The following is a 15,822-nucleotide window of genomic DNA, read 5'->3' on the forward strand; positions in this document are numbered from 1 at the left end:
CGGCGATAATTTAACGTGTCAACAAGGGGATGTTTTCTCTAAACTATTCAACACTAAAGTTAATTATGTGATGTAAAAAAAACTTTCCACCTCTAAGATGCACTGACCTATTAATGTATTGAACAGTGTGGAAACACAATAGCATTCATCCCAATCAAATATCCAACGGTGCCATTATACAAAAGTCCAATCAAACACTCCCTTCTTTCATGGAGTAGTGAGTTTGTGAATCAATTGCATACATAATCCCAGTCCTTGTCAGGCATGGATTCAGATGAAAATATATTTTAATCCACAGCAAATTTAGAGGAGTTCAAAGTTCAGAGTAAGACACTGATAGTGCAATGAATGATATTTAGGACTTGGAAGTAGAAAGGGGGAAACACAGAATATTGACTTAGAGTTCGATATCTATGGTGACATATCTGATGATGATTTGATAAACAAACTGACATGATTCTTATGAAGTCGCAGTCGGACAGTATTTCTTTTGATGTTAAAACAGTTAACAAGGAATATTGGCATTTTGTAGATGCTATTTCTGATATTGAGCGCGAAAGATTATACAAATCAATTTATTCAATTCATGATTCGGTTGTGACTGTTCTGGATGGAACTGAGGTGTGCCATTCTAATTTTATCAAAATTAAAAAAGCATTTCAACATAAGCATCTTATGTTGAAATTCCGTTTAGTTTGAATTCTGATGAAAGCTATTCAGAAAGCGTCCAAATTTCGGAGATATTATTGTTTGATGTTTTAAAAATAATTTTTATAAAATGTTGTCTTTTTATTACGTGTTAAACATGCACCATTGTATATCTGAATACTGCTAATTGAATAATTGAAGCAAACATCCAATGTATTAAAACAGTCATTGAATTATTTCAAAGAAAGATATTTTAACTGATAGAACTGATATTGATAATAGTACAATTTGCTATTTCATCGAAAAACAATTCATTGTCTCTTTCCGATGACATTAAAATTTCGGAATTAAAGGACACGCAATGTATAAATAGATTATTATTGCATAAAAACGAAATGCAAAAGTATAGATATTACCACCAAGAAGCTTTCCCCCAGAATGTCCATTATACTGAATCTCGAGGGATCAACTGTTGACTTTTCCCACAAAGAAGAAAAGCATATAAAGGGTCTCGATGGGTGACTTACATTCCGTGTGTTGTACATGTAAGTATTGGTATACACATATCCCCACACATTACTCTGAGTACTTTATTCTTGACTGGCTTTAATACTAGTATTTGATGGATATCCCTGAGGTGAAGTGATCTGAATAAATGTATCCAACTCAAGTGATATTTTGAATCAGGAAAAGGTAAATGTATGGAACCTAGAAATATACATTTGATTTTGACAAGAAATTCCCAAGAAATTCTCATTCGCTTCATCTCCTTGTATTCACCTTAAGATTGCACGTATTCGCCTGTATAAACAATGCGAGCCTAATTTCTAAATGCAAGTTATCCATGGCGATTTTTTCAAAAGTGAAAAATGCCAACTGACATGACACTGCTGTATTAATCAACAGGTGTAGCATTGCCGATCGCCTTCATTCTTTGTCGGACCAGTCGTGTTCACATGCAGAATAATGTCAGGTACGTACTATATCAAATACCTTTCACAAAACTTCTATAATGAAATTATACACTTTCAGTGACATTATCATTTTAATTTTTAAAAACAAGATAAAACCTCCTATATTGCAGTTGTTTCTCATTTATTCACACCGATACCAATAGTCTCATGACGTTAGAGGATACCTGTTTTGAAATCATCAATAACACAACAAACACTATGTATACAGGTATAGCATCTAGTACTGAAGATACCTATTCCTGAGAATTTATTGCATGACAAGAGAAGGAACAAAAGCATAGCATTGCATTGATATGCATTTCAATATACATGTATGCAGGTATATTCCTATCCGTGGGGAAGTCTTCATGCAAATATCACGACATACAATTGGAAGAAATGAAAAAGTATATTGTTCAGGATTCTCACCATCGGCCATTGTGTAGAACAGTGATGACAATGTCCATCGATACAACACAATGCACAGAAACCATTGCAAGAATACAACATTTCTGCAAAGAACCAAAATCAATTTATTTTCAAGGTAAAACTTTCATTTTTTTGTTTTGATAGATTAAACTGATAACTGCAGAAATACGTATGCCTGGACTGAAGAATACATTATGATAGCAAAACAACAACAACAAAAACAACAACAAACAAATAAATACTGAAATGATTTAACGTCAGTGGTACTTTATGATTTCAGATTGTTTTCCTGTCAACTGTCCAAGTACCAATAAGAACAAAATGAATGGTGAACTTTTAAAACAACTCCATAAGTAGATAATACTTTGTTGTAAATGTTTATACATTGTTAAAATGACTGACTTCCTTTTAAAACATGGGAAAATATTAAAATCAGCAATATTTGTCTATTAATTTCAAATATCATTACATAGCTGGGTAGCTTTAGCAGGTTAGCGCGTCAACTGGTGAACTGTAGATCGCGGGTTCGAATTCAGCAGGTTTTCTTTTTAGATTACCTTCTAATAAAATTGCAACTTTTAAAAACAAAATAAAGGACATTTCAAGTTTTCAATTACAAAATATTGTTTCACACATCCTCCTCGTTTTCATCCATATCAAATTTCTCTGATGTTCAATTCCTCCTTAAAAATCAGAAACCTTCAAATGATGAATCTTTTATGTTTATAGAGAGTGAAGCGATAGTTATGTCCGGATTTCCCAAACCAAAGATGGGCAATATTGGACACGGTGTTTACGAAATTCCCGCATCTCATTGCAACATGAAACAATGTAAACTAAACAACTGCTCTACTGCCGAAATAAAGAAATGGATTCCAAAGAATGGTACTGGTCAGTGAATATTAGCATACATTTTTTTTAAGTGGTCGTAAAGGTTGGAAATACATTTTAAGCGTTTTATAAGCCTTGCCCTTAGGAACTTAGCCATGGGAGTAGGGCTACATCTACCTATCAAAATATTTTTAAAAATTGACACTTTAACTACTAAATTAGATATAAAACAGTTGACGTGGTATTTTTTAAAAAGGAAATTAAGTGAAATGACATTATTTTGAAAAATAAAATCCCAGCATATAAATACGTATTGTCATTAAAGTTTGACTTCTATCGAATAGTATAATGAACCACATCTAGTCAGGAAATCTACAAATAAGGGCACTTTCATCTGCATGCAACAAAATCAACAGAGCCACAAGAGAGGCTATCCTTTGTGATTGATATACCGCTATACCATCCAGTGCCTTCAATTTCCGGTATAAACAGTTATGAGTTTTTGACCTTTCTTGAATGATGTGATAATTACAAGGATGACTAATTTGTTCTATTATTAATCAAAAGGGGTTATATGGCTTTGTGATTCTTTTAATCGGTATTGACAGTTTTCCTAGAACGTAACAAACTCATTTAAGATACCATGTCATTGCTATAAATAACTTTATTGAAAGTATGCCAATTAGAAATATAACATCTCTCTTTTACTCTAGTAACACTCCCTTTTAAATTACCAATAAAAAATTATTAATGAAATTCGCGGAGGAGATATAGATAATTTTTTAACTTTATCTTGTCAGTATCTCAAGTTACTGCTTACCTTTGTTCTCAATTTGATCTTTCTTGTCAATGTAAATAGTACACGTTATTTTTTAGGGGGAACTAAGTACCGGATTTCCTCAAAAATATGTAACACTGTATACTGCTTGTAACAGGGATCTGATATTGGAAATACTTACGGACATTTGTATTTCGCTGCAAGTGTTATGCTCTCTGAAATTCACAGTTGCTTGTTAGGATATTGATAGAATTGATTCTTAATTCTCTTTTACTTAGTAGTATCAAGTATAAATAACACAGAACCATCAAGACGTGTACACTTTTCGCTATTGGAAGTGCGGGTGGGGGACTGTTGGTTGGAATTTTATCCACATCCATTACATGCCTCTTTGTGAAGAAGTGTAAAGGACACTACAGGTTAGTGTTATTTACATAGTACTCCACATCCATTTACACACCATGAAGTGAACTATATACATGTATTATATTCTATTTTCAAAAACGTTATTAACAAATTACTGTATAACGGGTATTTTTTGCAACTGGAATTTTTTTTTCGATTTGATCAATAAATGGCAGCATATTATATTCTGCGTTTCTATTTTCTGGAGTTACATTATTCCTATATGTACCTGCATATATTTTGCGATTGTAACTTTTTGCGGATATTTCCTACCAGCAAAAAATATACAATCCCAGAAAATACCCGTTATATGGTAGAAGTTAATTTGAATAATATTCTCTCTCTCTCTCTCTCTCTCTCTCTCTCTCTCTCTCTCTCTCTCTCTCTCTCTCTCTCAGGATGCTAGAAATTATGAACGAAATATACTGTATTTATTGTTTTCTATTTTCCAGAAATGTGGACGATGTATCCATTTCCACTCAAAATGTGATATACAATTAAGAGCATTGATGTTTTGCAATTGTGCTGTTAATTTACAACGTTATATAAATGTTCACGATATAAAATATCGACAGATTCGCGCATGAGCAAGTCTTTATGCCTGTAAACCGTATGGTTTTGTGTTGATAAACTGAACTGAACCTAACTTAATATACCAGCGTATCAGGCACGTAGAACCAGGGTGCTGACCCTTCACTTTTTTGACATCTTTCGTTTCTTTTATTTTTCATATGCAAAGTAAGTTATTTTCACATGTGAAATAAGATTAATTGGCGGATTGGCCCCCATCCCATTCCTTTAGTGGTAGCACATAATGGTAAGCATGTATTAAGGAATGAACTGAAGGACGAACGGAGCCCCCAACCTCCAGTGTAGGAGTATGAAGTTTGGACAAAAAAAAAGCATTTTTAGGTTCCTTGTCTGCCTGTCAACAATTGTAGCAGACAATTTTCCGACTGTCCATACACTTTGATTGATCGATTGATTGAATATTGTTTAACGTCCCTTTCGAGACATTACACTCATATGGAGACATCACCACTGCCGGTGATGGGCTGTAAAATTTCGGCCTATGCTCGGCGCCTATGGCCATTGAGCAGGGGGATCTTTATCGTGTCACACCTGCTGTGACACGGGACCTCGGTTTTTGCGGTCTCATCCGAAGGACCGCCCCATTTAGTCGCCTCTTACGACAAGCAAGGGATACTGAGGACCTACTCTAACCCGGATCCCTTCGGGATCCCTACACTTTGAAAACCAATGCTACGTGTTTGCGTACTATTCTAAATCTTTCCAAAATAATCACTCAGCAATTTGAATAAAATTGTTTTAGAAATTGGCAGTCGCCATGTATAAATTGAATGGTGACCGCCAGATAATTCAAGTTGCAGCCGCCACATGAATGAAGTTGAGACGGCCAGTTAAATGAATATTCTATACCCTGGTGTCTATCGGCTTCCGTATATAACATTGGAATACTTATATTAATTCAACATTTGGCGTTTTGGAAAATAACTTTACTACCTAGAAATGTTTTTTCCCTCACAAATACAGGAAATAGACATAAACAAAAAGTCTCCTCCATGACAAAAACCCGGTTGTAGTTATTATGATGAAAGTCATTACCAGGAAATCCAAATGAAAGAAGAACCACTTCAATGAACTATTTTTGTCAGTGTTTGAAAATATTGACATGATTTTCATCTACCACTCGGTTGATAAACCATTAACAGTTTCAATGTAAGAGTAAATTTTTATCAATGTTATCCATGGAGAAGATCTCCTCTGTGTACTGTAAGTATAGATATTCATTTCATTACGCATACCGCTTATTTTATTTGAACGTGTGTCATATAGAAGTAATATATGCAATATATATTACACAATGGTAAAATATGAAATGCAATGCCGTTACTGATCGCTAATATTTCTACACGGATCGATTTATCAACGCTGTCTTCATTTAATTAACATGGGATAGTGCCCCGGGCATTCTTTATATCATAAATTTTAGTGTAACTACTATGTTTCATTTTCCACATCAATTAGCGTATTCTGAAACAAACTAACAACACATTACTGTCTAAATCAACAGGTGTGTTGTTGCTGATAGTCTTCATTGTCTGTCAGGCGAGTCCTGTTCACACGCAGAAGAATGTAAGGTACGTTCACAGGCACCGTTTGAAAATTTGCCTTACACTTTTCGAATACTTTAACAAAGCATTATATAAAAAACTTACGTTAAAAAATTCAAATCCTCCAATGTATAATAATGTTATAAGAGCACAGTTCTTTTTTGTAATTAACGTTGTTTCATACACCTGCTATGCAATTGTACTCAATAACCATAATTTTAGAATTGCAATATTTCAGTTGTTTCTCATTTATTCATACCAATAAAAATAGTCCCATGACGTTAGAGGATACTTGTTTTGAAATCATCGACAACAGAGTAAACACTATGTATACAGGTATGTCATACTCATTATGAATTATACCAATTATTGAGAATGCAGTACATGACAAAAACAGGAACAAGAGCATATTGCATTGATATGTATATATATATATACAGGTATATTCTTCTTTGTGAGCAATTCTTCATGCAAATATCACAACATGCAATTGGAAGAAATTAGAAAGTATATTATCCACGATGACCACAAGCGGCCATTGTGTAGAACAACGATGACAATGTCCATCGATATAACACAATGCACAAAAACCATTGCGATGTTACAACATTCCTGCAAAGAATCAAATAAATCAATTTATTTTCAAAGTAAGGCTTTCATCATTTTTTTTTATACGTTAAAGTGATAACTGCAGAAATACGTATGGCTCAACTTACGAAAAGATTATGATTGCCAAGCAGTAATGATACGATTATACATGTACGTCAATGGTCATTTATGATTTCAGATTGTTTGCCTGTCAACTGTCCAAGTACCAATGAGAACACAATTAATGGTGAACCTTTTAAATCGCCTTATAAACAGATTATATTTTGATATTAATGTGGGTTTTTTTTAAATCAGAGGTTTTCTTCAAAGGATGAATCTTTGATGTTTACAGAGACTGAAGCGATAATTATGTCCAAATTTCCCAAACCAAAGATGGGCAATATTGGACAAGGTGTTTACGAAATTCCTACATCTGATTGCAACATGAAACAATGTAAACTTGACAACTGCTTTACTGAAGAAATGAAGAAAAGGATTCCGAAGAATGGTACTGGTCAGTGAATATTAGCATACATTGTTTTTGAAGTGGTCTTAAAGGTTGAAAATACATTTTAGGCGTTTTATAAGCCTTGCCCTTAGGAACTTAGCCATGGGAGTAGGGCTACATCTACCTATCAAAATATTTTTTAAAAATTGACACTGTAGCTACTAAATTAGATATCAAACAGTTGACGTGGTATTTTTTAAAAAGAACATTAAGTGAAATGACATCATTTTGGGGGGAAAAATCCCAGCATATAAACACGTATTGTCATGAAAGTTTGACTTCTATCGAATAGTACATGTATAATGAACCGTATCCAGTCAGGAAATCTACAAATATAGGGACAGAGACACAAGAGAGGCTATCCTTTGTTATTAATATACCGCTATATCATCCAATTCCTTCAATTTCCGGTATAGACAGGTATGAGTTTTTGACCTTTCTTGAATGATGTGGTAATTACAAGGATGACTAATTTGTTCTATTACTAATCAAAAGGGGTTATATTGGCTTTGTGATTCTTTTAATCGGTATTGACAGTTTTCCTAGAACGTAACAAACGCATTTAGAATACCATGTCATTGCTATAAATAACTTTATTGAAAGTGTGCCAATTAGAAATATAACATCTCTCTTTTACTCTAGTAACACTCCCTTTTAAATTACCAATAAAAAATTATTAATGAAATTCGCGGAGGAGATATAGATAATTTTTTAACTTTATCTTGTCAGTATCTCAAGTTACTGCATACCTTTGTTCTCAATTTGATCTTTCTTGTCAATGTAAATAGTACACGTTATTTTTTAGGGGGAACTAAATTTAAGTACCGGATTTCCTCAAAGATATGTATACACTGTATACTGCTTGTAACAGGGATCTGATATTGGAGATACCTACGAACATTTGTATTTAGCTGCAAGTGTTATTCTCTCTGAAATTCACAGTTGCTTGTTAGGATTTTGATAGAATTGATTCTTAATTCTCTTTTATTTAGTAGAATCAAGAATAAATAACACAGAAACATCAAGACTATTTAAGACGTGTACACTTTTCGCCATTGGAAGTGCGGGTGGCGGACTGTTGGTTGGAATTTTATCCACATCCATTGCATGCCTCCTTGTGAAGAAGTGTAAAGGACACTGCAGGTTAGTGTTATTTACATAGTACTCCACATCCATTTACACACCATGAAGTGAACTATATACATGTATTATATTCTATTTTCAAAAACGTTATTAACAAATTACTGTATAACGGGTATTTTTTGCAACTGGAAATTTTTTCGATTTGATCCATAAATGGCAGCATATTATATTCTGCGTTTCTATTTTCTGGAGTTACATTATTCCTATATGTACCTGCATATATTTTGCGATTGTAACTTTTTGCGGATATTTCCTACCCGCAAAATATATACAACCCCAGAAAATACCCGTTATATGGTAGAAGTTAATTTGAATAATCTCTCTCTCTCTCTCTCTCTCTCTCTCTCTCTCTCTCTCAGGATGCTAGAAATTATGAACGAAATATACTGTATTTATTGTTTTCTATTTTCCAGAAATGTGGACGATGTATCCGTTTCCACTCAAAATGTTCTCCTATTAACTGAGACGGAACGGAAATCATCGATTCACTCAAAAGAGGGAGAACCTGTGTATCATGACATCACCAACATCCCGGTTAGTTACTGGTCATTTAGTAATACTATTCCATTCGAAACTCTTTTCCAACATAACATTTACTATCATTTTCCAAAAGGAACTGTGAATAATTTTGAAGAGGAAGAAAATGAAATAAAAATAAATTTTTGAAAGATAAATTACTTTTACAAAGGTTAGTCATTTTATATACGGTTAGATTTTTCCCTACTAATATATAAATGAGATTGTGCAATGTATACATACTACATATGTTATGACAAAATTAATATAAAAAACAAAATAATCCCACAGGGTCACTTAAAAGCTAAAGCTATTGTACATAGCGTCAGCAATGCATTATCTGACGATCATCCTGAGCAGCGTTATAGTGAAAGTCCAAAAAGTAGTTCAAGTGTGTAAGAGAACGGTAGTATATCATCACAACTATCACCAAAGAATGCGGAAAGGGGATCTAAAGAATCAGTGAATGGTGAAAACTCTCAGGTTTATCACACCTTGAACAGGGATTATAAGGACAATTCTATGAATCTGGACCTTTTCAGTTGTGTAATGAAAGTTGAGAAAGATCCCGAAAGCTATAAGACGTTAGAAACAGTTCTGGATACTAAGAGTAAACACTATTCAACATACGAAAGTCCTGTCCAAATGAGTAAAATCAAAAGAATTCAAAATGAAAAAGCTGAATCAATTGATTTGTTTGATGAAAGAGTGGAGAAATTGCAAGAAGTAAAAATCATTTTAGAAGATTCACCCCAGGTGTACCACACTCTTCAGAAGGAGGAGGGTTGTGATGCCGAGAAAATGGTCACGTACACAGACAGCGATCACGACATTCATGATCAGTCAAATGATTCAAATAGTACTGTTTCTCAAATGCAATTTCAATAACGTCTGTTACGAACCAGACAAATCCTCTCACTGATTTATTATGCCGTCTGAGATTACAAGAATTCATTCATCCATGAAAATTGTGTAATGTATCACATGTACCACAAATGTGATACAATACACGATTTTCTTGTATTAGTAAATTTTGGCAGCAAAAATATCAGTAATTATCAGCATTCACAACACAATAACAGTGATTATTAACAATTATCAGCAAAAAATGACACTGTCCGTACATTTTCCATCCAGCAGTGTAAATGGATACACAGGGATTCATGGACACTACTACAGAAGTAAATGCAATTTGTATTTCATTTATCTTTTATTTGATTTTGTTTTGTTGATGCTCAATCTTTAATGTACAATATTGGTTATATATGTCTTTATATTTTGACAATGCATTAAACATTGTATCCCATTTCTCGCTTTATATATCCAACACACTGATGAAATAACATTTCATTCTATGTATGAAAAGGTGGAGATAACGACTCATAACCCCTATAAGGACTACAAATTAAGAGTTTTCAAACACGGAACCCTCGATATACCAGAGGTGAAATCAGTGCTTAGGAGAAGTAAGTATCCTCTGTCGACCGGTCAAATCCCCCGTGAGACATATATCTTGATCAGGTAAACAGAGTAATCCGTTGTCAGAATCAGTGTGCCAAGAATGGCCTAACAATTGTTATAAAACACGTCATGTGTGTGATAAGATTGATGAGTTCACATCACAACTATAGTCCAGCTAGAAATGTCATTACTAGTGATGTTGATATAGTTTAAAACGAGGACCTCAAATCACTTATTCTAAAAGGTCCTAAATACAAATAACCTCAATCTTTCAATTGCCGATAGAACTTCATCGCTATTGTGAATTCTGACGAAGATTATGCCAGACGATTGGCTGAATATGAAAAAAGAACTTGATACATTAAAATATTTTACCTATTGATTATATATATATATATATATATATATATATATATATATATACAGTAATATATCTCTATCTCGAAGTCCGAGGGACCTCGAAAAAATATATATATATATATAAAGCACTAAATAGTCACAACTAGGTACTGAAAATTTTCACCCTAGCCCGGGGTCGACCAGCGACCTACGGCACACACCGCCTAGCAAGACTTTCAAAACAGTGCGTAAGTCCACTCGGCCACAACGACTTCCCTAAGAAAGGAAGTTTTGTTATGCTCCTAAAGCGCTACTTATACACACTGATGCAATCTCACACAGTCGCTGTGTCATTCAGTGTTTAAGATATTTTTATAAGAAGAGTGGATCTCTCGATGCAATTGTATAGAATATTTAATATAAAGCACAAACAAACAATTATAACACCCAACCTTACGTTTACCCCTAGGATCTAAACGATACATGTGATAATCAAGTAATTATATATATAATATATATAAAGCACTAAATAATCACAACTAGGTACTGAACATTATCACCCCAGCCCGGGGTCGAACCAGCGACCTACGGCACTCACCGCCTAGCAAAACAGATATATATATATATATATGCTATCATTTTCCTGTAGTTAACAGCATTATCAACTGACAAAGTATAATCGCATTTACTACCGGTTGGGTATTGAATACAAAAATACAATGTCCATTAATTTTTAATTCTTACGAAGTTTTTGAATTTCATTAGTTTCATTTTCTTATACTTGGGATTTAGTCGAAAGAAGAATGACAATGTTTTAAAGAATTTTTTATAGATAAAGGTGAATTCGAAAATAATGAACAGTATTCAATCCCATAATTCCTATAAGCAATACAAAATAGAGCATTGGGCAAACACGGACACCTGGAAATACCAGTGGTGGGACCAGGTGCCTAGGAGGAGTAGGCATTCCCTGTCGACCGGTCACACCTGCCGTGAGCCCTATATCTTGATCAGGTAAACGGAGTTATCCGTAGTCAAAATCAGTGTGCCAAGATCGGCTTAACAATCGGTATGAAACACGTCAGACTGCATTTGACCCAATGATAGGTTGTATTGGCAAACTAGATTGTTATAACGACCATAGAATTTGCAAAATGCTGACTTTAAACGAGACTGTTGGAACCCCTGCATCATCTACTTGTTTGTCAGTAGCCCGCTTCAATTTAAAAACTGACCATTAGCAGAACAAGCTCTCGCGTATCGAATCAGGTGATAGATATGAACACCATATGCAGGTGATAATGTAATATTGCTACATAAATATGGGAACTTGGCAATGGAGAAGTTGAAATCATCCCGTTTGTCATAAATTTGAGTTGTTAGTTTATCGTCATATCTACTTTCAATAAAATATCTCAAAGGATGAAGCAGAAGTGCACGACTCTGTGGTATCTTTTACATCCAGTTCACTGGGATATATTAAATAGACATATCAATGAAAATTATTATTGGTAATAGATAATACGTCGTCGATAATTGAAGGCCACAGCATGAGATTTTTTCTTTTTGAATAAATTCTGTTTCATAGGAATATAAAAAGAGGTCAGCTAATAAAGGGGCACAATTCGTGCCCATGGGAATTCCAAAAGACTGTTGGAAGACCTGATCACCAAAGACCACGAAAAAATTGTCAATGAGGAACTCCAGCATATTTTTTATTTCAACTTCAGAGTACTTGTTTATGTTTAACAATCTTCATTTGGAGAACAAGTCATAATATTCTCTGCATCCTTTTGTAGTTAGATTACAGTTTGATACGTGAAATTTTAATCATTATAAGTTAATTTCACTTGTAACACGCAATTTTATTGGCTGAGCACACTGAAAAAATTAGTTTATAGTGCAAAATGTAACTTGGTATAGGGACACGACCCCTTGACAATCCAAATAGCACTACTTTTTTATTTTACGTTGCAACACCGTTAAGTTATAGGCCCTCAACGAAATAGAAAATCAACGGAACAAACGTGCACAATAAAATACCTTTGTTTGACTTTTTTAAAAGGCGTATTGTTTTTTTTTTTTTTTTTTACATGTAAGTACACAAAACATTAACGGTAAAAACTCGATACTAACTCTGAGGCAACGATATCATTTTCGAAATAATGGTAAGCCTATATCAAATACTTGCAACTCTGCCATTTGATTATGAAATATATTTTCATTTGGGGATTACTTGATCCACCTATGAACGCTTATAATGCGTAATGTATTGCAAAATGTACCAGATGACGTCACGCCAAATCGATTGACATAAGGATCGCATTCTGTGAATTGTTTACATTTTACTGTGTCGGATTTAATAGATGACAATGCCGCATATGCAATGGTAAGTTCTAATTTAATTTAATACGCGTATAAAGGGAAAAAAAATACAAATACTGTAATATTTTCTGATGCATGATGTATTCTATGTGATGTCAGATTTAGATTTATAGATAAGAAACAACTTTCCGGTACTTTCTGTCGGAGCGACTCATTAGTCGATCTTGCGCTCTGCAGTAAACATTAGGCCTACCTATATAGTAATACATATCTTCAGTTATCAAGATATGTTGCAAACACTACCTTGCATTTTCAAATCTAATTTGATTAAAGCAATACAAGCTGTAACTGACGGCAAATAAATTGAAAAACAAAAGTACAAATATTTGACACATATGTGATTGATTATATATACTGGATTCCTAAACTACATAAAACCCTTACAAAGATACATTGCTGGATCCAGTAAGTGCTCTACCAAGCCCCTATCTTTCCTCCTCACGAAAATATTAACAGCTGTGAAGGAGAAACTGCAAAGTTCCTGTGCGACAACATATGCCAGAAGTGGTGTTAATCAACTTGAAATCGCAGAATTTCTCCCAAATCAATAACATTAAAACTTATGACCTCGACCATTCCTCATGATAAATTAAAGACTAGACTTTTGGACATCATAAAAAGTTGCTTCTTCAACAAAAACAGAAAACGGAAATATTCATATCTAGTGATCAGTCATTCAAAAACTTACTTTGTTAAACACCATTCTGATTCCACGGACAAGTACTCTGAAGTTGAAATAAAAAATATGCTAGAGTTCCTCAATGACAATATCTTCGTGGTCTTTGGTGATCAGATTTTCCAACAGTCTGTTGGAATTCCCATGGACACGAATTTTGCTCCTTTGTTAGTTGACCTGTTTCTATATTCATATGAAGCAGAATTTATTCAAAAGCTTCTACGTGAGAAGAAAAAACTTTCTCGCTGTGGCCTTCAATTCGACATTTAGATATATCGATGACGTTTTGTCTATTAACAATAATAACTTTCATGCATATGTCGATTTGATATATCCCTGTGAGCTCAAAATAAAGGACACCACAGAGTCGTCTACTTCTGCTTCATACTGAGATATTTTATTGAAAGTAGACGTTAACGGCAAACTGACAACTCAACTGTATGACAAACGGGATGATTTCAGCTTTTCCATCGTCAACTTCCCATATTTATGTAGCAATATTCCATTATCACCTGCATATGGTATTTATATATCTCAACTGATTCGACATGCAAGAGCTTGTTCTACGTATAGTCAGTTTTTAAATCGATGTAAGCTACTGACAAACAAGTTGATGGTGCAGGGGTTTCAACAGTCTCGATTTAAGTAAGCATTTCGCAAATTCTATGGTCGTTATAACGATCTAGTTCGTCAATACAACCTTTCATTGGGTCAAATACTGTCTGACGTGTTCCATACCGATTGTTAAGCCGTTTTTTGGACACTGATTTTGATTGCGGGTAACTCCGTTCACCTGATCGGGATATAGGGCTCACGGCGGGTGTGACCGGTCAACAGGGAATGTGTACTTCTCCTAGGCACCCGATCCCACTTCTGGTGTGTCCAGGGATCCGTGTTTGCCCAACTATCTATTTTGTATTGCTTATAGGAGTTATGAGATTGATCATTGTTCGTTATCTTCACCTTGCATATAGTTTAAAAGAGTCAGAGTGAATCTGAAGCAATAAATCCCTCAAATTAGCAGAAAATGTTCATTCATTGTCATCCTGTCAATGATTTCTACTCGTAATTTCCGATGTGCATTGACCTTGGAGGTCACCAGTTCTGAAAAAAGGGAAAGAGAGGCACTGGGTACGTGTCGGATTTGTAAACAATTTAACATGCCAATTTTATAGAAAATTCACTAACAAAATTTCATTTCAGTGACACATTTGAGTAATTATTACTTTCTTACACTTACAGTTCTTCCTGTCATTCATGAAACGATGTAGTATTTCGAACAAAAGAAACGTGTAGTTACTTCAGTTTCCATCTCTGTATTGTAACCTCGGTCTCAGCAACCAGATTATATTCGGCAATCATCGTACTCATTTCCGTGTATACAACGCAATGGCGGTTTAAATACGAAACGCTCATTGTAGGTATCCTCTCAAAATCTAGTATTGCCTTGTTTATTTTTCTCATTTTTTTTCCTTCAGATCTTGGGGATCATATCAGTTATACTGATAGGAGTTAATTGATGCACACCTGGGTAGTTGAAAAAAATACCGTCAGTTACAGGTTGTATGGCTTTAAAGGTATACATGCCCAAGCTATACGAAGAGCCAAGATAGCGGTTTTCTCGCTCGACGCTTTGTCATCTGTTGTTAAGTAAATCTTTGGGTAGTGCAAGTGATTTATATTTTTAGGTCACCTGAATTATTCAGGTGACCTATTGCTATCTGTTTTTGTCCGTCGTCGTGCGTCGTGCGTTAACATTTGAACATTTTCAGCTTCTTCTCTGAAACCCCTGAACCAATTTCAACCAATGTTGGCATATAGCATCTGTGGGTGGAGGGGAACAAAAATTGTGAAAATCGTGGTCCCTGCCCCCCTGGGACGTGAGGGGTGGGGCAAAAACCATCAAAATGAGTGTAATTTTAAAAAATCTTCTTCTTTACTCCTGGACATCAAGAAGCCAAACTGTGGGCATAATTATAAGGAGCGTTGAGCCCTCTGCCAATATTGTGAAATTCATGGCCCCTGGG

General features: G+C 34.5%; 1 protein-coding gene across 4 annotated transcripts; it reads left to right on the top strand.

Annotated features, from left to right (window-relative positions):
* The first annotated feature begins 1,122 nt into the window (after positions 1 to 1,122).
* On the top strand, positions 1,123 to 10,240 carry LOC125654065 (uncharacterized). Of its 4 annotated transcripts, none has more exons than XM_056144861.1 (16): positions 1,123 to 1,193; positions 1,555 to 1,621; positions 1,733 to 1,830; positions 1,942 to 2,145; positions 2,311 to 2,358; positions 2,760 to 2,921; positions 3,206 to 4,058; positions 4,497 to 5,838; positions 6,140 to 6,206; positions 6,418 to 6,515; positions 6,620 to 6,826; positions 6,967 to 7,014; positions 7,120 to 7,281; positions 8,268 to 8,418; positions 8,832 to 8,952; positions 9,226 to 10,240. In XM_056144861.1, exons 8-16 carry the CDS (start codon positions 5,805 to 5,807, stop codon positions 9,331 to 9,333), a joined length of 996 nt encoding a protein of 331 aa, XP_056000836.1. In that variant the 5' UTR covers positions 1,123 to 1,193; positions 1,555 to 1,621; positions 1,733 to 1,830; positions 1,942 to 2,145; positions 2,311 to 2,358; positions 2,760 to 2,921; positions 3,206 to 4,058; positions 4,497 to 5,804; the 3' UTR covers positions 9,334 to 10,240. The 4 variants fall into 4 exon arrangements, with proteins under 4 accessions (XP_056000836.1, XP_056000837.1, XP_056000839.1 ...); XM_056144862.1 differs by having other exon boundaries at positions 2,760 to 2,915; positions 3,918 to 4,058; XM_056144864.1 differs by having other exon boundaries at positions 2,760 to 4,058; positions 7,120 to 7,275.
* Positions 10,241 to 15,822: the final 5,582 nt, after the last annotated feature.

Source organism: Ostrea edulis, chromosome 7 (assembly GCF_947568905.1).
Source record: "Ostrea edulis chromosome 7, xbOstEdul1.1, whole genome shotgun sequence".
Lineage (NCBI taxonomy): Eukaryota > Metazoa > Mollusca > Bivalvia > Ostreida > Ostreidae > Ostrea > Ostrea edulis.

What these genes read in the sequence shown, in the direction of transcription:
- LOC125654065 (XM_056144861.1), top strand. Translation starts at nt 5,805, where the DNA reads ATGTTATCCATGGAGAAGATCTCCTCTGTGTACT. An exon ending in AGTAAACACTATGTATACAG is followed by an intron (nt 6,516 to 6,619) that starts GTATGTCATACT and finishes ATATATATACAG; the next exon opens with GTATATTCTTCTTTGTGAGC. An exon ending in AAGTGTAAAGGACACTGCAG is followed by an intron (nt 8,419 to 8,831) that starts GTTAGTGTTATT and finishes TCTATTTTCCAG; the next exon opens with AAATGTGGACGATGTATCCG.